At 44.1% G+C, this 24746-nt stretch overlaps 1 protein-coding gene across 1 annotated transcript; it reads left to right on the top strand.

The window, feature by feature from the left end:
* The first annotated feature begins 20136 nt into the window (after nucleotides 1–20136).
* LOC139838255 (uncharacterized) lies at nucleotides 20137–22200 on the top strand. Its single transcript, XM_071827646.1, has 2 exons — nucleotides 20137–20535; nucleotides 21955–22200. Exons 1-2 carry the CDS (start codon nucleotides 20137–20139, stop codon nucleotides 22198–22200), a joined length of 645 nt encoding a protein of 214 aa, XP_071683747.1.
* Nucleotides 22201–24746: the final 2546 nt, after the last annotated feature.

A 24746-nucleotide genomic window follows, 5' to 3' on the forward strand; every position in this document is an offset into this window, starting at 1 on the left:
CAAAGAAAATATTCTCGGAATCGGATGAAATCAACGCCCAATATCTTATTTTGCCCGGAAGCTTCCAGAGCACCGAAGAGGGGCCAGAGGGGAGCCAGGGGCCCCACTCCACAGGGCGGCGCGGCCAAGGGGGGCGCGCCCCCCTAGTGTGTGGGTCCCCCGTGGCCCCTCCGACTCCGCCTCTTCGCCTATTTAGGCCTCCCTGACCTAAATCCTCGACACCGATTGACGAAACCCGAGAAAACCTTTCAGAGCCGCCGCCATCGCGAAACTCCAATTCGGGGGACAGAAGTCTCTGTTACGGCACGCCGCCGGGACGGGGAAGTGCCCCCGGAAGGCTTCTCCATCGACACCACCGCCATCTTCATCACCGCTGCTGTCTCCCATGAGGAGGGAGTAGTTCTCCATCGAGGCTAAGGGGCTGTACCGGTAGCTATGTGGTTAATCTCTCTTCCTATGTACTTCAATACAATGATCTCATGAGCTGCCTTACATGATTGAGATTCATATGAGTTTTGTATCACTATTCATCTATGTGCTACTCTAGTGATGTTATTAAAGTACTCTATTCCTCCTGCACGGTGTAATGGTGACAGTGTGTGCATCGTGTAGTACTTGGCGTAGGTTATGATTGTAATCTCTTGTAGATTATGAAGTTAATTATTGCTATGATAATATTGATGTGATCTATGCCTCCTTCATAGTGTGATGGTGATAGTGTGCATGCTATGTTAGTACTTGGTGTAATTGCAATGATCTATCATGCACTCTAAGGTTATTTAAACATGAATATCGAATATTGTGGAGCTTGTTAACTCCGGCATTGAGGGTTCGTGTAATCCTACACAATTAGTGGTGTTCATCATCCAACAAGAGAGTGTAGAGTATAGCATATATCTATTTATTATGTTATGTGATCAATGTTGAGAGTGTCCATTAGTGAAAGTATGATCCCTAGGCCTTGTTCCTAAATACTGCAATCATCGCTTGTTTACTGTTCCACTGCATCTATACTGCCTGCAATATTACCACCATCAACCACACGCCACTTGTAGCATCAAGTATTTTCTAGCGCTGTTACTGCTGCTCATATATTCATACCACCTGTATTTCACTATCTCTTCGCTGAACTAGTGCACCTATACATCTGACAAGTGTATTAGGTGTGTTGGGGACACAAGAGACTTCTTGCTTTGTGGTTGCAGGGTTGCTTGAGAGGGATATCTTTGACCTCTTCCTCCCTGAGTTCGATAAACCTTGGGTGATCCACTTAAGGGAAAACTTGCTGCTGTTCTACAAACCTCTGCTCTTGGAGGCCCAACACTGTCTACAGGAAAAGAAGCGTGAGTAGACATCACTTCCCTATCCTACTAGTGTGTCTGTTTCTCAGCGACCGTTCGATTTAGTCCATTCAGATGTTTGGGGTCCGGCTCCCTTCGCTTCGAAAGGGGGCCATCGATACTATATCTTATTCATTGATGATTTTTCACGGTACACCTGGGTGTTTTTCATGCACTCTCGCAGTGAGGTGCTCTCTATTTATCAGCGTTTTGCGGCCATGTTCCGCACTCAGTATTCCTCACCCATTCGCGTGTTCCGTGCTGATTCTGCTGGTGAGTATATTTATACGTCTCCAACGTATCGATAATTTCTTATGTTCCATGCCACTTTATTGATGATATCTACATGTTTTATGCATACTTTATGTCATATTTATGCATTTTCCGGCACTAATCTATTAACAAGATGCCGAAGAGCCAGTTGTTGTTTTCTGCTGTTTTTGGTTTCAGAAATCCTAGTAAGGAAATATTCTCGGAATTGGACGAAATCAACGCCCAGGATCTTATTTTTCCACGAAGCTTCCAGAAGTCCGGGGAGGAAACGAAGTGGGGCGACGAGGCGGCGACACGCCAGGGCGGCGCGGCCTAGGCCCTGGCCACGCCGGCCTGTTGTGTGGGCCCCTCGCGTCGCCCCCTGACCTATCTCCTCCGCCTACTTAAGCCTTCATCGATAATAACTCCAGTACCGAGAGCCACGATACAGAAAACCTTCCAGAGACGCCGCCGCCGCCAATCCCATCTCGGGGGATTCAGGAGATCGCCTCCGGCACCCTGCCGGAGAGGGGAATCATCTCCCGGAGGACTCTTCACTGCCATGGTCGCCTCCGGAGTGATGAGTGAGTAGTTCACCCCTGGACTATGGGTCCATAGCAGTAGCTAGATGGTCGTCTTCTCCTAATTGTGCTATCATTGTTGGATCTTGTGAGCTGCCTAACATGATCAAGATCATCTATCTGTAATGCTACATGTTGTGTTTGTTGGGATCCGATGAATAAGTGAATGCTATGTTATGTTGATTATCAATATCATCTATGTGTTGTTTATGATCTTGCATGCTCTCCGTTGCTAGTAGAGGCTCTGGCCAAGTTGATACTTGTAACTCCAAGAGGGAGTATTTATGCTCGATAGTGGGTTCATGTCTCCATTAAATCTGGGGGAGTGACAGAAACCCCTAAGGTTGTGGATGTGCTGTTGCCACTAGGGATAAAACATCAATGCTATGTCTAAGGATATATTCGTTGATTACATTACGCACCATACTTAATGCAATTGTCTGTTGTTTGCAACTTAATACTAGAGGGGGTTCGGATGATAACCTGAAGGTGGACTTTTTAGGCATAGATGCATGCTGGATAGCGGTCTATGTACTTTGTCGTAATGCCCAATTAAATCTCACAATACTCATCATAACATGTATGTGCATGGTCATGCCCTCGTTATTTGTCAATTGCCCAACTGTAATTTGTTCACCCAACATGCTTATTCTTATGGGAGAGACGCCTCTAGTGAACTGTGGACCCCGGTCCATTTTTAACATCGAATACAATCAACTGCAATACTCGTTCTACTGTTTTCTGCAAACAATCATCATCCACACTATACATCTAGTCCTTTGTTACAGCAAGCCGGTGAGATTGACAACCTCACTGTCACGTTGGGGCAAAGTACTTTGGTTGTGTTGTGCAGGTTCCACGTTGGCGCCGGAATCCCTGGTGTTGCGCCGCACTACACTCCGCCGCCATCAACCTTCAACGTGCTTCTTGGCTCCTACTGGTTCGATAAACCTTGGTTTCTTACTGAGGGAAAACTTGCCGCTGTACGCATCACACCTTCCTCTTGGGGTTCCCAACGGACGCGTGCTGTACGCGTATCAAGCTCTTTTTCTGGCGCCGTTGCCGGGGAGATCAAGACACGCTGTAAGGGGAGTCTCCACTTCCAATTTCTTTACTTTGTTTTTGTCTTGCTTTATTTTATTTACTACTTTGTTTGCTGCACTAAAACAAAACACAAAAAAATAGTTGCTAGTTTTACTTTACTTGCTATCTTGTTTGCTATATTAAAAACACAAAAAAATTAGTTACTTGCATTTACTTTATCTAGTTTGCTTTATTTACTATTGCTAAAATGGGTACTCCTGAAAATACTAAGTTGTGTGACTTCACAACCACAAATAATAATGATTTCTTATGCACACCTATTGCTCCACCTGCTACTACAGCGGAATTTTTTGAAATTAAACCTGATTTACTGAATCTTGTTATGAGAGAGCAATTTTCTGGTGTTAGTTCTGATGATGCTGCTGCCCATCTCAATAATTTTGTTGAACTATGTGAAATGCAAAAGTATAAGGATGTAGATGGTGACATTATAAAATTAAAATTGTTTCCTTTCTCATTAAGAGGAAGAGCTAAAGATTGGTTGCTATCTCTGCCTAAGAATAGTATTGATTCATGGACTAAATGCAAGGATGCTTTCATTGGTAGATATTATCCTCCTGCTAAAATTATATCTTTGAGAAGTAGCATAATGAATTTTAAACAATTGGATACTGAGCATGTTGCACAAGCATGGGAAAGAATGAAATCTTTGGTTAAAAATTGCCCAACCCATGGACTGACTACTTGGATGATCATCCAAACCTTTTATGCAGGACTGAATTTTTCTTCGCGGAACCTATTGGATTCAGCTGCTGGAGGTACCTTTATGTCCATCACTCTAGGCGACGCAATAAAGGTTCTTGATAATATGATGATTAATTACTCTGAATGGCACACGGAAAGAGCTCCACAAGGTAAGAAGGAAAATTCTGTCGAAGAAACCTCTTCCTTGAGTGATAAGATTGATGCTATTATGTCTATGCTTGTGAATGGTAGGACAAATATTGATCCTAATAATGTTCCGTTAGCTTCATTGGTTGCCCAAGAAGAACATGTTGATGTAAACTTCATTAAAAATAATAATTTCAACAACAATGCTTACCGGAACAATTCTAGTAACAACTATAGGACATATCCTTATAATAATGGCAACGGCTATGGTAATTCTTAAAGCCATGCTTAAAGAATTTATTAGTACACAAACTGCTTTTAACAAATCTGTTGAAGAAAAGCTTGGAAAAATTGATATACTTGCTTCTAAAGTCGATAGTCTTGCTGCTGATGTTGATCTTTTGAAATCGAAAGTTATGCCTAATGAAAATAATGATATTAAGTCATTTGCTACAGCAAACTCCATCCAAGTTAGAATTAATGAGAATATAAGATTGATGGCCGAATTGCGTGCTAGGTGGGAAAAAGAAGAAAATGCTAAAGAAGATAATATAGCTAAAGTTTGGACTATTACCACCACTAGTAATGCTAATGCTCCACATGTTGCTGCACCTCCTACTATTTATGGTAAAATAATTGGTGTTGGCAATGTTTCCACTTCTAATGCAAAGCGTGAAAAACTGCCTGAAACTGCTAAAACTGTTGAAACTGCCTGTGATAAAACTGCTGAAATTTTTTCCAACATTGGGGACAATGATCCCATTGCTTTAGATTATAATGGTTTGGATTTTGATGATTGTCACATCTCTGAAGTTATAAAGTTCTTACAAAAACTTGCTAAGAGTCCTAATGCTAGTGCTATAAATTTGGCTTTCACAAAACATATTACAAATGCTCTCATAAAAGCTAGAGAAGAGAAATTAAATCGCGAAACTTCTATTCCTAGGAAGTTAGAGGATGGTTGGGAGCCCATCATTAAGATGAAGTTCAATGACTTTGATTGTAATGCTTTATGTGATCTTGGTGCAAGTATTTCCGTTATGCCTAAAAAGATCTATAATATGCTTGACTTGCCACCATTGAAAAATTGTTATTTGGATGTTAATCTTGCAGATAATTCTACAAAGAAATCTTTGGGGAGAGTTGATAATGTTTGCATTAACGTTAACAATAACCTTGTCCCCGTTGATTTTGTTGTCTTGGATACTGAATGCAATGCATCTTGTCCCATTATATTGGGAAGACCTTTTCTTCGAACTGTTGGTGCTATTATTGATATGAAGGAAGGTAATATTAAATATCAATTTCCTCTCAAGAAAGGTATGGAACACTTCTCTAGAAAAAGAATGAAGTTACCTTTTGATTCTATCATTAGAACAAATTATGATGTTGATGCTTCGTCTCTTGATAATACTTGATACACACTTTCTGCGCCTAGCTGAAAGACGTTAAAGAAAAGCGCTTATGGGAGACAACCCATGATTTTACTACTGCACTTTTGTTTTATATTTGAGTCTTGGAAGTTGTTAATACTGTAGCAACCTCTCCTTATCTTAGTTTTGTTGCATTGTTGTTCCAAGTAAAGTCTTTGATAGTAAGGTTCATACTAGATTTGGATTACTGCGCAGAAATAGATTTCTTGCTGTCACGAATCTGAGCCTAATTCTCTGTAGGTAACTCAGAAAATTATGCCAATTTACGTGAGTGATCCTGAGATATGTACGCAACTTTCATTCGATTTGAGCATTTTCATTTGAGCAAGTCTGGTGCCTCTTAGAAATTCGTCTTTACAGACTGTTCTATTTTTGACAGATTCTGCCTTTTATTTCGCATTGCCTGTTTTGCTATGCTTGATGGATTTTTCTATTCCATTAACTTTCAGTAGCTTTGTGCAATGTCCATAAGTGTTAAGAATGATTATGTCACCTCTGAACATGTGAATTTTGATTGTGCACTAACCCTCTAATGAGTTGTTTTGAGTTTGGTGTGGAGGAAGTTTTCAAGGATCAAGAGAGGGAGATGATACAATATGATCAAGGAGAGTGAAAGCTCTAAGCTTGGGGATGCCCCAGTGGTTCATCCCTGCATATTTCAAGAAGACTCAATCGTCTAAGCTTGGGGATGCCCAAGGCATCCCCTTCTTCATCGACAACATTATCAGGTTCCTCTAGTGAAACTATATTTTTATTCCATCACATCTTATGTACTTTGCTTGGAGCGTCTGTTTGTTTTTGTTTTTGTTTTTTTTTGAATAAAATGGATCCTAGCATTCATTGTGTGGGAGAGAGACACGCTCCGTTGTTGCATATGGACAAATATGTCCTTAGGCTTTACTCATAGTGTTCGTGGCGAAGGTTGAATCTTCTTCGTTAAATTGTTAAATGGTTGGAAACGGGAAATGCTACATGTAGTAATTGGTAGAATGTCTTGAATAATGTGATACTTGGCAATTGTTGTGCTCATGTTTAAGCTCTTGCATCATATACTTTACACCTATTAATGAAGAAATACACAGAGCTTGCAAAAATTTGGTTTGCATAATTGGTCTCTCTAAGGTCTAGATAATTTCTAGTAAGGGTCAAACAACATGGAAGATGGTATAGAGTCTTATAATGCTTACAATATGTCTTTTATGTGAGTTTTGCTGTACCGCTTCATACTTGTGTTTGTTTCAAATAGCCTTGCTAGCCTAAGCCTTGTATCGAGAGGGAATACTTCTCATGCATCCAAAATCCTTGAGCCAAACACTATGCCATTTGTGTCCACCATACCTACCTACTACATGGTATTTCTCCGCCATTCCAAAGTAAATTGCTTGAGTGCTATCTTTAAACAATTCAAAATTTATCACCTCTGATTTGTGTCAATGTTTTATAGCTCATGAGGAAGTATGTGGTGTTTATCTTTCAATCTTGTTGGGCAACTTTCACCAATGGACTAGTGGCTTCATCCGCTTATCCAATAATTTTGCACAAAGAGCTGGCAATGGGATTCCCAGTCCCAAATTAATTAACCTTCATAATGTTACAAAAATAGACACTCCTCCATGGTATGTGATTCTTGGACGGCACCCGAGGATTCGGTTAGCCATGGCTTGAGAAAGCAAAGGTGGGGAGGAGTGTCATCTAAATAAAACTAAAATAAAAAGGCACTCCTTCATGGTATGAGATTGTTGGCAGGCACCCGAGGATTCGGTTAGCCATGGCTTGTGAAAGCAAGGTTGGAAGGAGTGCCACCCAAAAATAAAAATGTCTAATGGGAGCCGCTCTTTGAAGGTTTGTCTGGCAAGGGGGTTAGAGTGCCCACTACCATTCGTTGACAACAACAAACACCTCTCAAAACTTTACTTTTATACTCTCTTTATGTTTTCAAAACCAAAGCTCTAGCACAAATATAGCAATCGATGCTTCCCTCTGCGAAGGGCCCTTCTTCTACTTTTATGTTGAGTCAGTTCACCTATTTCTCTCCATCTCAAGAAGCAAACACTTGTGTGAACTGTGCATTGATTCCTACATACTTGCATATTGCACTTATTATATTACTTTATGTTGACAATATCCATGAGATATACATGTTATAAGTTGAAAGCAACCGCTGAAACTTAATCTTCTTTTGTGTTGCTTCAATACCTTTACTTTGAAATTATTGCTTTATGAGTTAACTCTTATGCAAGACTTATTGATGCTTGTCTAGAAAGTACTATTCATGAAAAGTCTTTGCTATATGATTCAATTGTTTACTCATTGCATCTACCATTGTCTTGGATCGTTGCATTCATTACATGTGCTTACAATAGTATGATCAAGATTATGATGGCATGTCACTTCAGAAATTATCTTTGTTATCGTTTACCTACTCGGGACGAGCAGGAACTAAGCTTGGGGATGCTGATACGTCTCCAACGTATCGATAATTTCTTATGTTCCATGCCACTTTATTGATGATATCTACATGTTTTATGCATACTTTATGTCATATTTATGCATTTTCCGGCACTAACCTATTAACAAGATGCCGAAGAGCCAGTTGATGTTTTCTGCTGTTTTTGGTTTCAGAAATCCTAGTAAGGAAATATTCTCGAAATTGGACGAAATCAACGCCCAGGATCTTATTTTTCCACGAAGCTTCCAGAAGTCCGGGGAGGAAACGAAGTGGGGCGACGAGGCGGCGACACGCCAGGGCGGCGCAGCCCAGGCCCTGGCCGCGCCGGCCTGTTGTGTGGGCCCCTCGCGTCGCCCCCTGACCTATCTCCTCCGCCTACTTAAGCCTTCGTCGATAATAACAACAGTACCGAGAGCCACGATATGGAAAACCTTCCAGAGACGCCGCCGCCGCCAATCCCATCTCAGGGGATTCAGGAGATCACCTCCGGCACCCTGCCGGAGAGGGGAATCATCTCCCGGAGGACTCTTCACCGCCATGGTCGCCTCCGGAGTGATGAGTGAGTAGTTCACCCCTGGACTATGGGTCCATAGCAGTAGCTAGATGGTCGTCTTCTCCTAATTGTGCTATCATTGTTGGATCTTGTGGGCTGCCTAACATGATCAAGATCATCTATCTGTAATGCTACATGTTGTGTTTGTTGGGATCCGATGAATAAGTGAATGCTATGTTATGTTGATTATCAATATCATCTATGTGTTGTTTATGATCTTGCATGCTCTCCGTTGCTAGTAGAGGCTCTGGCCAAGTTGATACTTGTAACTCCAAGAGGGAGTATTTATGCTCGATAGTGGGTTCATGTCTCCATTAAATCTGGGGGAGTGACAGCAACCCCTAAGGTTGTGGATGTGCTGTTGCCACTAGGGATAAAACATCAATGCTATGTCTAAGGATATATTCGTTGATTACATTACGCACCATACTTAATGCAATTGTCTGTTGTTTGCAACTTAATACTGGAGGGGGTTCGGATGATAACTGATGGCGTGTATTTCACACGTTCGTTGGGCAACCCCAAGAGGAAGGTATGATGCGCACAGCAGCAAGTTTTCCCTCAGAAAGAAACCAAGGTTTATCGAACCAGGAGGAGCCAAGAAGCACGTTGAAGGTTGATGGCGGCGGGATGTAGTGCGGCGCAACACCAGGGATTCCGGCGCCAACGTGGAACCTGCACAACACAACCAAAGTACTTTGCCCCAACGAAACAGTGAGGTTGTCAATCTCACCGGCTTGCTGTAACAAAGGATTAACCGTATTGTGTGGAAGATGATTGTTTGCAGAAAACAAGAAACGTATTGCAAAGAGATTGTATTTCAGTAAAGAGAATTGGACCGGGGTCCACAGTTCACTAGAGGTGTCTCTCCCATAAGACGAACAGCATGTTGGGTGAACAAATTACAGTTGGGCAATTGACAAATAAAGAGAGCATGACCATGCACATACATATCATGATGAGTATAGTGAGATTTAATTGGGCATTACGACAAAGTACATAGACCGTCATCCAACCGCATCTATGCCTAAAAAGTCCACCTTCAAAGGTTATCATCCGAACCCCTTCCGGTATTAAGTTGCTAACAACAGACAATACCACTAAGTCTGGTGCGTAATGTCACTAGTGACTACATCCATGAACATACCACTAATGTTTTATCCCGAGTCGCAACAAGACAACACAACCTTAGAACTTTCATCCTTGTCCCGGTGTCAATGCGAGCATGAACCCACTATCGAGCATAAGTACTCCCTCTTGGAGTTACAAGCATCTACTTGGCCAGAGCATCTACTAGTAACGGAAAGCATGCAAGATCATAAACAACACATAAGTATAACTTTGATAATCAACATAACAAGTATTCTCTATTCATCGGATCCCAACAAACGCAACATATAGAATTACAGATAGATGATCTTGATCATGTTAGGCAGCTCACAAGATCCGACAATGATAGCACAATGGGGAGAAGACAACCATCTAGCTACTGCTATGGACCCATAGTCCAGGGGTAGACTACTCACACATCACACCGGAGGCGACCATGGCGGCGTAGAGTCCTCCGGGAGATGATTCCCCTCTACGGCAGGGTGCCGGAGGCGATCTCCTGGATCCCCCGAGATGGGATCGGCGGCGGCGGCGTCTCTGGGAAGGTTTTCCGTATCGTGGTTCTCGGACCGGGGGTTTCGTCACGGAGACTTTTTATAGGCGGAAGGGCAGGTCAAGAGGCGGCACGGGGGCCCCACACTACAGGCCGGCGCGGCCAAGGGGGGACCGCGCCGCCCTATGGTGTGGCCCCTCCGTGGCCCCTCTTCGTCTCTCATTCGGACTTCTGGAAGCTTCGTGAGAAAATAGGCCCCTGGGCTTTGATTTCGTCCAATTCCGAGAATATTTCCTTACTAGGATTTCTGAAACCAAAAACAGCAGAAAACAGCAATTGGCACTTCGGCATCTTGTTAATAGGTTAGTTCCAGAAAATGCACGAATATGACATAAAGTGTGCATAAAACATGTAGATAACATCAATAATGTGGCATGGAACATAAGAAATTATCGATACGTCGGAGACGTATCAGCATCCCCAAGCTTAGTTCTGCTCGTCCCGAGCAGGTAAAACGATAACACAGATAATTTCTGGAGTGACATGCCATCATAATCTTGATCATACTATTTGTAAAGCATATGTAGTGAATGAAGCGATCGAAACAATGTATATGACATGAGTAAACAAGTGAATCATATAGCAAAGACTTTTCATGAATAGCACTTCAAGACAAGCATCAATAAGTCTTGCATAAGAGTTAACTCATAAAGTAATAATTCAAAGTAAAGGCATTGAAGCAACACAAAAGAAGATTAAGTTTCAGCGGTTGCTTTCAACTTGTAACATGTATATCTCATGGATATTGTCAACATAGAGTAATATAATAAGTGCAATAAGCAAGTATGTAGGAATCAATGCACAGTTCACACAAGTGTTTGCTTCTTGAGGTGGAGAGAAATAGGTGAACTGACTCAACATTGAAAGTAAAAGAATAGTCCTCCATAGAGGAAAAGCATCGATTGCTATATTTGTGCTAGAGCTTTGATTTTGAAAACATGAAACAATTTTGTCAACGGTAGTAATAAAGCATATGCATCATGTAAATTATATCTTATAAGTTGCAAGCCTCATGCATAGTGTACTAATAGTGCCCGCACCTTGTCCTAATTAGCTTGGACTACCGGGTCATCACAATGCATTGTTTTTACCAAGTGTCACAAAGGGGTACCTCTATGCCGCTTTGTACAAAGGTCTAAGGAGAAAGCTCGCATTGGATTTCTCGCTATTGATTATTCTTCAACTTAGACATCCATACCGGGACAACATAGACAACAGATAATGGACTCCTCTTTTATGCATAAGCATATACCAACAATTAATAATTTTCTCATTTGAGTTTTGAGGATTGTTGTCCAAAACTGAAACTTCCACCATGGAGCATGGCTTTAGTTAGCGGCCCAATGTTCTTCTCTAACATATGCATGCTTAACCATATGGTGGTAGATCTCTCTTGCTTCAGACAAGACGAACATGCATAGCAACTCACATGAAATTCAACAATGAAAAGTTGATGGCGTCCCCGGTGAACATGGTTATCGCACAACAAGCAACTTAATAAGAGATAAAGTGCATAATTACATATTCAATACCACAATAGTTTTTAAGCTATTTGTCCCATGAGCTATATATTGCAAAGGTGAATGATGGAATTTTAAAGGTAGCACTCAAGCAATTTACTTTGGAATGGCGGAAAATACCATGTAGTATAGGTAGGTATGGTGGACACAAATGGCATAGTGGTTGGCTCAAGTATTTTGGATGCATGAGAAGTATTCCCTCTCGATACAAGGTTTAGGCTAGCAAGGCTTATTTGAAACAAACACAAGGATGAACCGGTGTAGCAAAACTCACATAAAAGACATATTGAAAACATTATAAGACTCTACACCGTCTTCCTTGTTGTTCAAACTCAAAACTAGAAATTATCTAGACCTTAGAGAAACCAAATATGCAAACCAAATTTTAGCATGCTCTATGTATTTCTTCATTAATGGGTGCAAAGCATATGATGCAAGAGCTTAATCATGAGCACAACAATTGCCAAGTATCACATTACCCAAGACATTTATAGCAATTACTACATGTATCATTTTCCAATTCCAACCATATAACAATTTAACGAAGGAGAAACTTCGCCATGAATACTATGAGTAGAAACCAAGGACATACTTGTCCATATGCTACAGCGGAGCGTGTCTCTCTCCCATAAAGTGAATGCTAGGATCCATTTTATTCAAACAAAACAAAAACAAAAACAAACCGACGCTCCAAGAAAAAGCACATAAGATGTGATGGAATAAAAATATAGTTTCAGGGGAGGAACCTGATAATGTTGTCGATGAAGAAGGGGATGCCTTGGGCATCCCCAAGCTTAGACGCTTGAGTCTTCTTGATATATGCAGGGGTGAACCACCGGGTGCATCCCCAAGCTTAGAGCTTTCACTCTCCTTGATCATGTTGCATCATACTCCTCTCTTGATCCTTGAAAACTTCCTCCACACCAAACTCGAAACAACTCATTAGAGGGTTAGTGCACAATATAAATTTGACATATTCAGAGGTGACACAATCATTCTTAACACTTCTGGACATTGCATAATGCTACTGGACATTAGTGGATCAAAGAAATTCATCCAACATAGCGAAAGAGGCAATGCGAAATAAAAGGCAGAATCTGTCAAAACAGAACAGTTCGTATTGACGAATTTTAAAATGGCACCAGACTTGCTCAAATGAAAATGCTCAAATTGAATGAAAGTTGCGTACATATCTGAGGATCATGCACGTAAATTGGCTTAATTTTCTGAGTTACCTACAGGGAGGTGGACCCAGATTCGTGATAGCAAAGAAATCTGGAACTGTGCAGTAATCCAAATCTAGTACTTACTTTTCTATCAACGGCTTAACTTGGCACAACAAAACACAAAACTAAGATAAGGAGAGGTTGCTACAGTAGTAAACAACTTCCAAGACACAAAATAAAAAACAAAGTATTGTAGGTAAAAACATGGGTTGTCTCCCATAAGCGCTTTTCTTTAACGCCTTTCAGCTAGGCGCAGAAAGTGTGTATCAAGTATTATCGAAGGGTGGTACTTCTACAGCGGGGTGTGGGCTTTTCTCAACCAGGCATAGTATATTAGATACATAAGTTTTAGCATCTCCCTTTTCATTAGTCTTAGGCGTGCTACTCTCATCAAACAAATTTTCAGGAACTAGCCAAGCATAGTTATTTTCTAATGCATCATTCATAGCTAGGAGCTTACATGGTATTGGTGCTTTGATCTCCCCTCCATCATCAATATTATTAGTGTATCTTATTCTATCCATATCCATCTTTTCAAGGAGACTAACAAAATTAGTAGGAGAACCAAGCATATTAAATTTAGCAAACACCTTTCTAGCTTCTCTTGCTAGACCACCAAATTCTCTAAGAAGGGTTTCTAATACAAAATCTTTCTTTTCCCCCTCTTCCATATCACCAAGTGTGAAAAACATGTGTTGGATTATAGGATTAAGATTAACAAATTTAGTTTCCAACAGGCGAACTAAATGCGCAGCAGCAATTTCATAAGTAGGCGCAAGGTCTACCAAGTGTCTATCTTCAAAATTTTCAATAGTACTAACATGATTGAAAAATTCTTCTATATTATTTCTCCCAACTATAGACCCACGTCCTACCGGTATGTTTTTTGTGGTAAAATTAAAAGAAAACATGATGAATAAAGTAAATGCAAGTAAACTAATTTTTTTGTGTTTTTGATATAGCAAACAAGATAACAAGTAAAGTAAAACTAGCAACTAATTTTTTTGTATTTTGATTTAGTGCAGCAAACAAAGTAGTAAATAAAACTAAGCAAGACAAAAACAAAGTAAAGAGATTGAGAAGTGGAGACTCCCCTTGCAGCGTGTCTTGATCTCCCCGGCAACGGCGCCAGAAAAAGAGCTTGATGGCGTGTATTTCACACGTTCGTTGGGCAACCCCAAGAGGAAGGTATGATGCGCACAGCAGCAAGTTTTCCCTCAGAAAGAAACCAAGGTTTATCGAACCAGGAGGAGCCAAGAAGCACGTTGAAGGTTGATGGCGGCGGGATGTAGTGCGGCGCAACACCAGGGATTCCGGCGCCAACGTGGAACCTGCACAACACAACCAAAGTACTTTGCCCCAACGAAACAGTGAGGTTGTCAATCTCACTGGCTTGCTGTAACAAAGGATTAACCGTATTGTGTGGAAGATGATTGTTTGCAGAAAATAGTAAAACAGTATTGCAGTAGATTGTATTTCAGTAAAGAGAATTGGACCGGGGTCCACAGTTCACTAGAGGTGTCTCTCCCATAAGACGAACAGCATGTTGGGTGAACAAATTACAGTTGGGCAATTGACAAATAAAGAGAGCATGACCATGCACATACATATCATGATGAGTATAGTGAGATTTAATTGGGCATTACGACAAAGTACATAGACCGTCATCCAACTGCATCTATGCCTAAAAAGTCCACCTTCAAAGTTATCATCCGAACCCCTTCCGGTATTAAGTTGCTAACAACGAGACAATTGCATTAAGTATGGTACGTAATGTAACTAGTGACTACATCCTTGAACATAGCACTAATGTTTTATCCCTAGTGGCAACAAAGCACAACACAACCTTAGAACTTTCATCCTTTGTCCCGGTGTCAATGCAGGCATGAACCCACTATCGAGCATAAGTACTCCCTCTTGGAGTTACAAGCATCTACTTGGCCAGAGCATCTACTAGTAACGGAAAGCATGCAAGATCATAAACAACACATAAGTATAACTTTGATAATCAACATAACAAGTATTCTCTATTCATCGGATCCCAACAAACGCAACATATAGAATTACAGATAGATGATCTTGATCATGTTAGGCAGCTCACAAGATCCGACAATGATAGCACAATGGGGAGAAGACAACCATCTAGCTACTGCTATGGACCCATAGTCCAGGGGTAGACTACTCACACATCACACCGGAGGCGACCATGGCGGCGTAGAGTCCTCCGGGAGATGATTCCCCTCTCCGGCAGGGTGCCGGAGGCGATCTCTGGATCCCCGAGATGGGATCGGCGGCGGCGGCGTCTGCGGAAGGTTTTCCGTATCGTGGTTCTCGATGCGGGGGTTTCGTCACGGAGACTTTTTATAGGCGGAAGGGCAGGTCAAGAGGCGGCACGGGGGCCCCACACTACAGGCCGGCGCGGCCAAGGGGGGACCGCGCCGCCCTATGGTGTGGCCCCTCCGTGGCCCCTCTTCGTCTCTCATTCGGACTTCTGGAAGCTTCGTGAGAAAATAGGCCCCTGGGCTTTGATTTCGTCCAATTCCGAGAATATTTCCTTACTAGGATTTCTGAAACCAAAAACAGCAAGAACAAAGAATCGGCACTTCGGCATCTTGTTAATAGGTTAGTTCCAGAAAATGCACGAATATGACATAAAGTGTGCATAAAACATGTAGATAACATCAATAATGTGGCATGGAACATAAGAAATTATCGATACGTCGGAGACGTATCAATAACCTGAAGGTGGACTTTTTAGGCATAGATGCATGCTGGATAGCGGTCTATTACTTTGTCGTAATGCCCAATTAAATCTCACAATACTCATCATAACATGTATGTGCATGGTCATGCCCTCTTTATTTGTCAATTGCCCAACTGTAATTTGTTCACCCAACATGCTTATTCTTATGGGAGAGACGCCTCTAGTGAACTGTGGACCCCGGTCCATTTTTAACATCGAATACAATCAACTGCAATACTCATTCTACTGTTTTCTGCAAACAATCATCATCCACACTATACATCTAATCCTCTGTTACAGCAAGCCGGTGAGATTGATAACCTCACTGTCATGTTGGGGCAAAGTACTTTGGTTGTGTTGTGCAGGTTCCACGTTGGCGCCGGAATCCCTGGTGTTGCGCCGCACTACACTCCGCCGCCATCAACTTTCAACGTGCTTCTTGGCTCCTACTGGTTCGATAAACCTTGGTTTCTTACTGAGGGAAAACTTGCCGCTGTACGCATCACACCTTCCTCTTGGGGTTCTCAACGGACGCGTGCTGTACGCGTATCATATATCTCTCAGCACCTTCGTGGTGTCCTTGCTGAGGAGGGCACCCTCGCTCAGTTTTCTTGTCCCGGCGCGCATGCTCAAAATGGCGTCGCCGAGCGTAAGCATCGTCATCTTCTTGAGACCACCCGTGCTATGATGATTGCCTCTTCTCTTCCGCCACATTTCTGGGCTGAGGCTGTCGCTACGTCGGCCCACCTTATTAACATTTAGCCTTCCGCTGCTCTACAGGGTGGCATTCCTCTCGAGCGTCTCTCTGGTGTTTCTCCAAACTACTCGACTCTTCGTTCATTTGGTTGCGTCTGCTATGTCATTCTGCCTCCTCGCGAACGCACCAAACTGACCACTCAGTCTGTTGAGTGTGTTTTTTCTCGGATACAGTGATGAGCATAAGGGCTATCGCTGTTGGGACCCCGTTGGTCGTCGGATGCGCATCTCTCGTGACGTCACATTTGATGAGACGCGTCCCTTCTATCCTCTCCCCACCTCGGGTACTTACCCGGTGGATGATATCTCTTTTCTTCTTTTTCCGGATGCACCCCCTGCTGTCCCTCCTCCCCTCCCTCCTACTTCTGATGCGCCCCCTTCGACACCATCCTCTCGTTCGTCTAGTCCACCTAGTACTCCTCGTTCTCCGGCTTCGGCTCCTTCCGATTATGTCCCTTCTTCCTCTTCTTCTGATGACTTGTCTTCTGCAGATGACCTTCCCCCTTCTCGGCCTGTTCATCAGCGTCGTGCTCCAGTTCGTTACTCTCCTAGTCAGTATGGTCTCCCTGTCGTTTCCGAGCCGACTTCTTATCGGGATGCCGAGCGTCATCCTGAATGGCAGCTTGCCATGGCTGAGGAGATCGCTGCGCTTGAGCGCACTGGCACTTGGGATCTTGTTTCTCCCCCTTCTGGTGTTCGTCCCATCACGTGTAAGTGGGTCTATAAAATTAAGACTCGCTCTGATGGATCTCTTGAGCGCTATAAAGCGCGTCTTGTGGCTCGTGGTTTTCAGCAGGAGCACGGCCGTGACTATGATGAGACTTTTGCCCCTGTGGCTCATATGACTACTGTGCGTACCCTTCTTGTTGTTGCCTCTGTTCGCCGCTGGTCTGTCTCACAGCTTGATGTTCAAAATGATTTTCTTAATGGCGAGTTGAGTGAGGAGGTTTACATGCAGCCTCCTCCTGGGTATTCTGTTCCCGATGGGATGGTTTGTCGTCTTCGAAGTTCTCTCTATGGTCTCAAACAGGCACCTCGTGCCTGGTTTGAGCGCTTTGCCTCTGTGGTGACTACTGCTGGTTTCTCTCCTAGTCTTCATGATCCAGCACTTTACGTTCACACTTCTCCTCGTGGACGCACCCTTCTCCTTCTCTATGTTGATGATATGATCATTACTGGTGATGATCCTGAGTATATTGCCTTTGTAAAGGCTCGTCTTCGTGATTAGTTTCTCATGACTGATCTTGGTCCTCTTCGCTATTTTCTTGGGATTGAGGTTTCCTCCACTTCTGATGGCTTTTCTATCTCTCAGGAGAAATACATTCAGGATCTTCTTGCTCGTGCTGCTCTTGGGGATGAGCGCACGGTTGATACTCCTATGGAGCTTAATGTTAAGCTTCGTCCTACTAATGGTGATCCTCTTCCTGATCCCACACGTTATCGTCATCTTGTTGGGAGTCTTGTTTATCTTGCTGTCACTCGTCCTGATATTTCTTATCCTGTTCATATTCTGAGTCAGTTTGTCTCAGCTCCTACCACTGTTCACTACAGTCATCTCCTCCGTGTTCTTCGTTACCTTCGTGGCACGATCACTCGTCGCCTTTTCTTTCCTCGTTCTAGCTCTCTCCAGCTCCAGTGCTACTCGGATGCTACGTGGGCGAGTGATCCTACGGATTGTCGTTCACTTTCTGCTTACTGTGTGTTTCTTGGTGGTTCGCTTGTTGCTTGGAAGACGAAGAAACAGGTAACGGTTTCTCGTTCGAGTGTTGAGGCTGAGCTGCGGGCTATGGCTTTGTTGATTGCTGAGGTGACCTGGTTACGGTGGTTGCTTGCAGATTTTGGGGTCTCTGTTACGACACCCACTCCACTTTTGTCTGACAGTACAGGTGCTATCAGTATTGCACGTGATCCGGTCAAGCATGAGCTGACCAAGCATATTGGTGTTGATGCTTTTTATACACGTGCTCACGTGCAGGATGAGGTTGTTGCGGTTCATTATGTGCCTTCAGATTTGCAGTTGGCGGATTTCTTTACAAAGGCACAAACTCGAGCGCAGCATGACTTTTTACTCTCCAAACTCAGTGTTGTGGATCCACCATGAGTTTGCCGGGGGGGGGGGGGGGGGGTGTTAGAGTATATATCTGTATATTGTAGTTTCCCCATATGTTAGGGGGCTTCCTGCATATTTGCACCTGTACATGTACTATATATTGTGGCCTTTGGCCCCCTGGTAATACAACACGCATATTCCTCTAACAAAGAACACGCTTGTTTTTAGGGATGATCTGGGCGTGTACGCGGGACGTGCTGTACACCGACCTGGTCGGTCGGTGCAAGGCACCGCACACCCCCGCAACCCGGGCCGGTTCAGTGGGCCGCGGCCCATCCCAACAGGTAAGTTTTTTTTTCCTTTTTTTCCTTTTTGTTGTTTTATCTTTTCTGCTTATATTTTCGTTTTTAAAATCTATCAACTTTTTTGGAAACACAAAACTATTTTTTGAGATAGAATATTCCGTAAAATTTGAACATTTTCAAAACTGAACAAATTTTAGAATTTGAACAGTTTTAAATTTGAACAATTTTAAAATTTGAACATTTTTTAAAGTTGAACATTTTTAAAATTGAACATTTTTAACTGAACAATTTCAAAGTTCGAACAATTTTAAAAATTGAACAGTTTCAAAGTTTGAACTTTTTTCAAAAATTAAATTTGAACGGTTTTCAAATTTGAACGGTTTTAGATTCGAACGATTTTCAAATTTGAATATTTTTGAATTTAAACATTATCTCAATTTGAACAATTTTTTAAAATTAAAATTTTCAAATCTGAAAAAATATAACAAAAACCGAAAACAGGAACAAGAAAAGAAAACAGAAAAAGAAACCAGAAAAGAGAAAAGAAAAAGCAAAAACGAACTGCACAGGCTAAACAGACCCAAATGGGCCGGCCCATACCCGACCAGGGGGTGTGCGGCTGGTCGGTGTATAGGTTTTCCCGTGTAAGCGGCTGCGTTTATGATCCCACGGCACCGGATGGATCGGATATGGACTTCTTCAGGCTGTTAAAGGATTCCCAGTTGGGCTAGTTGCTCAGGGCCTCCAACTAACATGAACCTACATTTTGTACTCCCTCCCTCCGATCGTAAAAAAAAAAGGGTCCGAAGCCTAACACAAATACATTTTACATTTAAATCCTTCTAATTTTAATAAAAGAAGCACGACGTTTTACAACATGTGGCTCGGCGCCGCACGCGCGTTTTCTGGCTTGGTCCTCTCAGCTGCGTTAAGCTGCAACCCACGTGATCTGCAAGAAGTGGTCCCTTTCCCAATCGCTATCCAATCCCATCCCGTGCTCCAGCATACACACCAGTACACCACACATGCTCAACAGGCGCGCTAAAAGCCCCGCGGCAAAAAAACCGCCGGTTTGGCGCGATGCAGCTGTGGCGCGCGCAGCTCCGCCGACGCGGGAAAAAGCGCGCGCGCAAAAAGTTTGCCGCGCGTTCGCGTTTGCGCCATTCGCGCGGAAAATCTGCCGCGTCACGCTGCCGCGCGCTATATAGACGACACGCGCGAAGCGTCAACTGACACTCCTCCCACGCGTCTTCCTCCCGCGCCTCTCTCTCTCCCCGCCGCTCTCCCTCCCGCGCTGCTCCTCCTCCGGCCGTTCCCCGACGACGCGAAGATGCCGCCGCGCCGCCGCCCATCCTCCGGCTACCACGGCGTCCGCGCACGGCCGAGCGGCCGATTCGACGCGGAGATCCGCTCCGGCGAGGAGCGGATCCGTCTCGGCACATTCGACACGGCGCACGAGGCGGCGCGCGCCTACGACGCCGTCGCGTGGCGGCTCGGCCGCTCCCGGCGGTCGTTGAACTTCCACGACGTCTACACCCGCGAGCAGGCGGAGATGCTCGCGCCGCCACCGCCCGTCATCACGCAGGAGCAGACGCGTCGGCGACGGGAGTTGGAGCAGCGCCTCCTCATCGCGGAGCGCGACGAGGCGATGCGCGTCGAGTGGGCGCGGCGCTTCCCCGAAGACCTCGCCGCGACGGAGGCCTTCTACGCGCAGAAGGAGGAGGAGAAGGCGGCGCTCAAGGCGAAGAAGAAGGCGAGCCGCGAAAAGCGCCGCGCCGAGTCCGCCGCGAGGAAGGCGGCGAGGGCCGAGAAGGCGGCGAGGAAGGCGGAGGAGAAGAAGAACGGCGCAGGGCCGTCGACGATCGTTCTGTCCTCCTCCTCCTCCTTCGAGTGGACGTCGACGCCGGTGTCGGAGACGACTCCGAGCACCCACTCGTCGGACTTCGATTGGGACTCCGAGTAGTTAGATTTTCGTTTTCGACTACTATGTCGCGCTGTATCGTTGAACTTTTTAAATATTCGTATTTTCGATCAAATTTTAATCGTTTGTTTGATTAATTTTGAATTTAATGGTCGAAACGCGCTGCAAAATACAGCCTCCGGTGGAGGTGCTTTTTTCCGCACCAACGCGCGCTGCAAAATGCAGCCTCCGGTGGGGGAAAAATCGGTAGCACGCGCGCCAGCGGTTTGCAGCGCGCCGAAAAGGCGGTATAGCGCGCCGCGATATAGCGCGCCTGTTGGAGATGCTCTAAGCCAACTGGCGTCCATGGGACTGCGGGGAGAGGAAACATCGTGGAGTGCGGATTAATAGGAAAGAAAAGGTAAGGGTCGTTTTGCAAAGTTCCCTGTCCGACAGTTTTTTCGAACCGGAGGGAGTACAATGTTTCTACTGCTATGGATTTTTATTTGGGAAATGCTGAGCCTCCCCCGGATCAAAACTTACGATTTACACGAAAATAACCCTTTTGGCTAAGAATTGCATGAAATGACCCTCCAGTCAAACTATTTCACGCTTCTAACCATTTTGTGTGGCTTCCTTCGCAAGGGTGGTGTGGCGCCCTTCGCAAGGGCGCCACACCCTTCTGTGTGGCTCCCTTCGCAAGGCGCCACACATTCTGTCATAAGTGTCGGCTTGAGCTTGCTAGCCGACAATGTGTGACGCCGCTCACACGGACGTCACATAGACATGTGCGAAGGGCGCGACACAAAAAGATTAGAGGTGTGCAATAGTTTATCCAGAGGGTCATTTCATGCGTTTTCTTCCCACAAAAGGTTATTTTTGTGTAACTCGCCCAAAACTTACCATCCCCCGATGGATGGACAGTCCGACACATGTCCTTTCAACTGGTTAAAAGGATGAGAAAAAGTGTGCTGACCAAAAATCTCCAACAACCCTGCAACATCCTTCGTCCCTCAGACCCTCACCTCCGCCCAAATCTCTTGGGCCGGTATCCGCTAACCTCCTCTGCCGTCACAACTCCGCCTCAAGAGACACGCCGCCGCCCCAGCAAAATCCTCCAACGAGGTCCTCCGATGAGCTAACTTGGAAGAAAGGCTCGTAGCATCTCCGCTCTCGCCATGGTAGCATGGTCGCGGTCACCTATGGTGTCCGTTTGCAGCACTGCCCCGACCCTTTGGATCACTGCAGGCTGCTGCTCGGCGCCCTCCGCTAGAATCCATGCGGTCCTTCGCCGGCAGCAACGCTGTCGACCAGCGGGAGCAACGCGGCTCTCCTCCAAAGCAGAGGCGCTTGCCGCTGGGAGCAATGATATGCGTCCCTTCTCTGGGAGCAGCGGCGCTGGCGGATGGGAGCAACCCATCCCGTCGATGGGATCAGAGGTGCCCGCTGCTGGGAGCACTGTGGCCCTCCTCCGATAGCTGTGGTGCCCGCTGATGGGAGCAACCCTGCCCGCTGATTGGAGCAGAGGTGCCCGTTGCTGGGAGCAACACGGTCCTCCTCCGGTAGCAGTGGCGCCCGCCGATGGGAGCAGAGGCACCCTCCTCCGGGAGCAGCGGCGCCCACCGCCTGAAGCAGAGGCCCCCGCTGCTGGGAGCAGGGGCACCCGCCGATGGGAGCAATGCTGGCCACGGTTTGATAACATCTCCGTTCTGTGCTCGCAGCTGCACGCATCGCAGCGGCAGAAATGGAGCTAGCTCGCAGCATCAGATACGCCGCCCTCAAAGAGTGGGATCCGCTTGGGTGGAGAGCGACAGTGAGGGCCGGGCTGGCTGAGCTCGCCGGAAAGGAACGGGCGAAAAGCAGCCGGCAGACGTGGGAGCGGATGGAGGTGAGGCACGTTCTCCTGATGCATTGCTGCTGGTGAGAGAGATTCGGTCAAGTAGAAGCGTGAGCATGAGCGGGACCCACCTCTACCTGGGACACGTGTCACACTCTCGACCCGGAGGACGTCCTCCGAGGGACCAACAACATTTTCATTTTTATTTTAGGAATTGCTAAGTTTCAGCTAGCCGAGTCAGAGATTATGTCTCAGTCACGTGTTCTATCGTTGGATTTTGTTTCTACTTCAAGATTCGTGTTTCCTGCTATTTGTACTTTGTTTAGGCTCACATCAAAACATACTGACTGAGACATAAGTTAAGTCTCAATGGACTAAAACTTAGACACACCCTTTTATTTTCCTCAAAGAAGAAAATGATAACAATTTTTCGGGAAAATCCTATGTTCCGCGCCCGATGATTTTCTTTTTCTTTTATTTTTCACTTTTAGCTGTTTATTTTTCCGTTCCACTGATTTTTACTGTTTTTGACAAATGTTCAATTTGGAAAAATTTGGGTTTCTATTTTCCTTAAAGAAGAAAAAGGTAATACCAGTTTTCAGGCCAGTCTATTTATACTCATAAGAAATCAATTTCACATCATACCATAGAAAAACAGGTTTGTCGACAAAGAGAGAAGAATACAATATACTTACATGGATACAAATGCGAAACCAAGAATTGCAAAACACAAAAGTGTAGAGAAATTGTCGTTTAGGTAGAACGCATGAAAACTCAACCCTAATAAGCACAAATGAGTGTAAAACGAATTTTGAGTGTGTGTTGAGATTCCTATGAAAATTAAGACATACTACCTACATTCACATTTAATCGACCCAGCTGACTTCACTGCGTGCCTGTATTTTGCTTGATGTTGGCGTCGATTAAAACGGACCGGAGGGAGTACTATATAGGAAAAGCATGTCGTAGGAATGTGGTGCCATCATTCGTTTAGCCAAAAAAATGTAATTTTACAAGAAAAAACTATGTAAACCATGCAACCCAAAGCACATGGCATGCCAACCAAGTAAAATAATAAATATGCCTAAATATCTATATTTGTTTTTTGCAAAAATCTTGTAGATCATCTTTATATTAAATGGTCGCTAACTCACTATACTCATTGTATAAAAAAAACTACTCGTATTACATCCTTCAGTCAATTCATGTTCCTAGAATAGCTAGAAATATAAGGTAAACACCTGCTTTCCAGGATTTTGCTTTGAACCGATTTGACACTACATGTTAAGGGCTACAATAATTAAGATAGATTCATATTAAAAAACATATTTCAGTGATGTCAGTCTTGTATATGATAATCCACATATAGTTGGCATAGTTATTGAAGGAGGTACCACTATAACATCCTTTGAGAAGGTTTACATATCGACATGCCAAGGTATTAGTTGGCTAAATGAAGTATTCTTTGTTCTCCCAAAGACAAGGGGTGCTAGAAATTTAGGATCTCAATGTAAAAAATTATAACTCACTTAGTAAATGTTTTTAGTAATTAATGGAGGATGACATTAGGCAAGATCAACTCCGAATGAATATCTTGGCTCGAAAGCAACATAAATGGAAATCTAAAGAATCTCACTTTTTGGGCAGGATTGATGAAGGCCACTAAGAGCAAAAAGGAACGGTCACTGGTGTGATTTTAGGAGGACAAGTAGGTAGGAGGGGTTCTGCTTTCTGAGCAGTGCCTCACCTTTTTTCCAATTTTGAAATAAACATGACTCCAATGCAAGGGTTCTCGATTCTCAATTTGTCATCTACCAAATATGTCGTTTCCGGGTGTCTAATTGGAGATGAGTTATTATCTTGGAGTGAGCATGTTAAGATGCTCAACAGTGCTCACCTCGCGGATGGCGGCAAGAACTTAGATGGAATCTCCATCAATAGGGTATATCGTTGGTTAAATATAAGGGGATAGCTTTGATATTTTCTTAGTTTGAAGGACTGGAATGTGGCAAAGGCAATGCATATACTACATCTAGATGTGGAAAAGGTAATGCATATATCTTCTTCCATGCATGTTATCTAATTGATATACACGTATAGCAATTAGTCGGGGAGTTATTCGCCTAGCATAGGCGACGACCGAGTCTCAATAATCTCGATTGATTTTTTGTAAGAGGGATGCTGAAGCTCTTGGACATGGAAT

This window comes from Lolium perenne, chromosome 3, assembly GCF_019359855.2.
Source record: "Lolium perenne isolate Kyuss_39 chromosome 3, Kyuss_2.0, whole genome shotgun sequence".
Classification (NCBI taxonomy): domain Eukaryota; kingdom Viridiplantae; phylum Streptophyta; class Magnoliopsida; order Poales; family Poaceae; genus Lolium; species Lolium perenne.

Coding starts and splice junctions, on each gene's coding strand:
- LOC139838255 (XM_071827646.1), top strand. CDS start 20,137: ATGCCGCCGCGCCGCCGCCCATCCTCCGGCTACCACGGCGTCCGCGCA. Junction 20,536..21,954: donor CGCAGAAGGAGGAGGAGAAG/GCGGCGCTCAAG, acceptor GGATCACTGCAG/GCTGCTGCTCGGCGCCCTCC.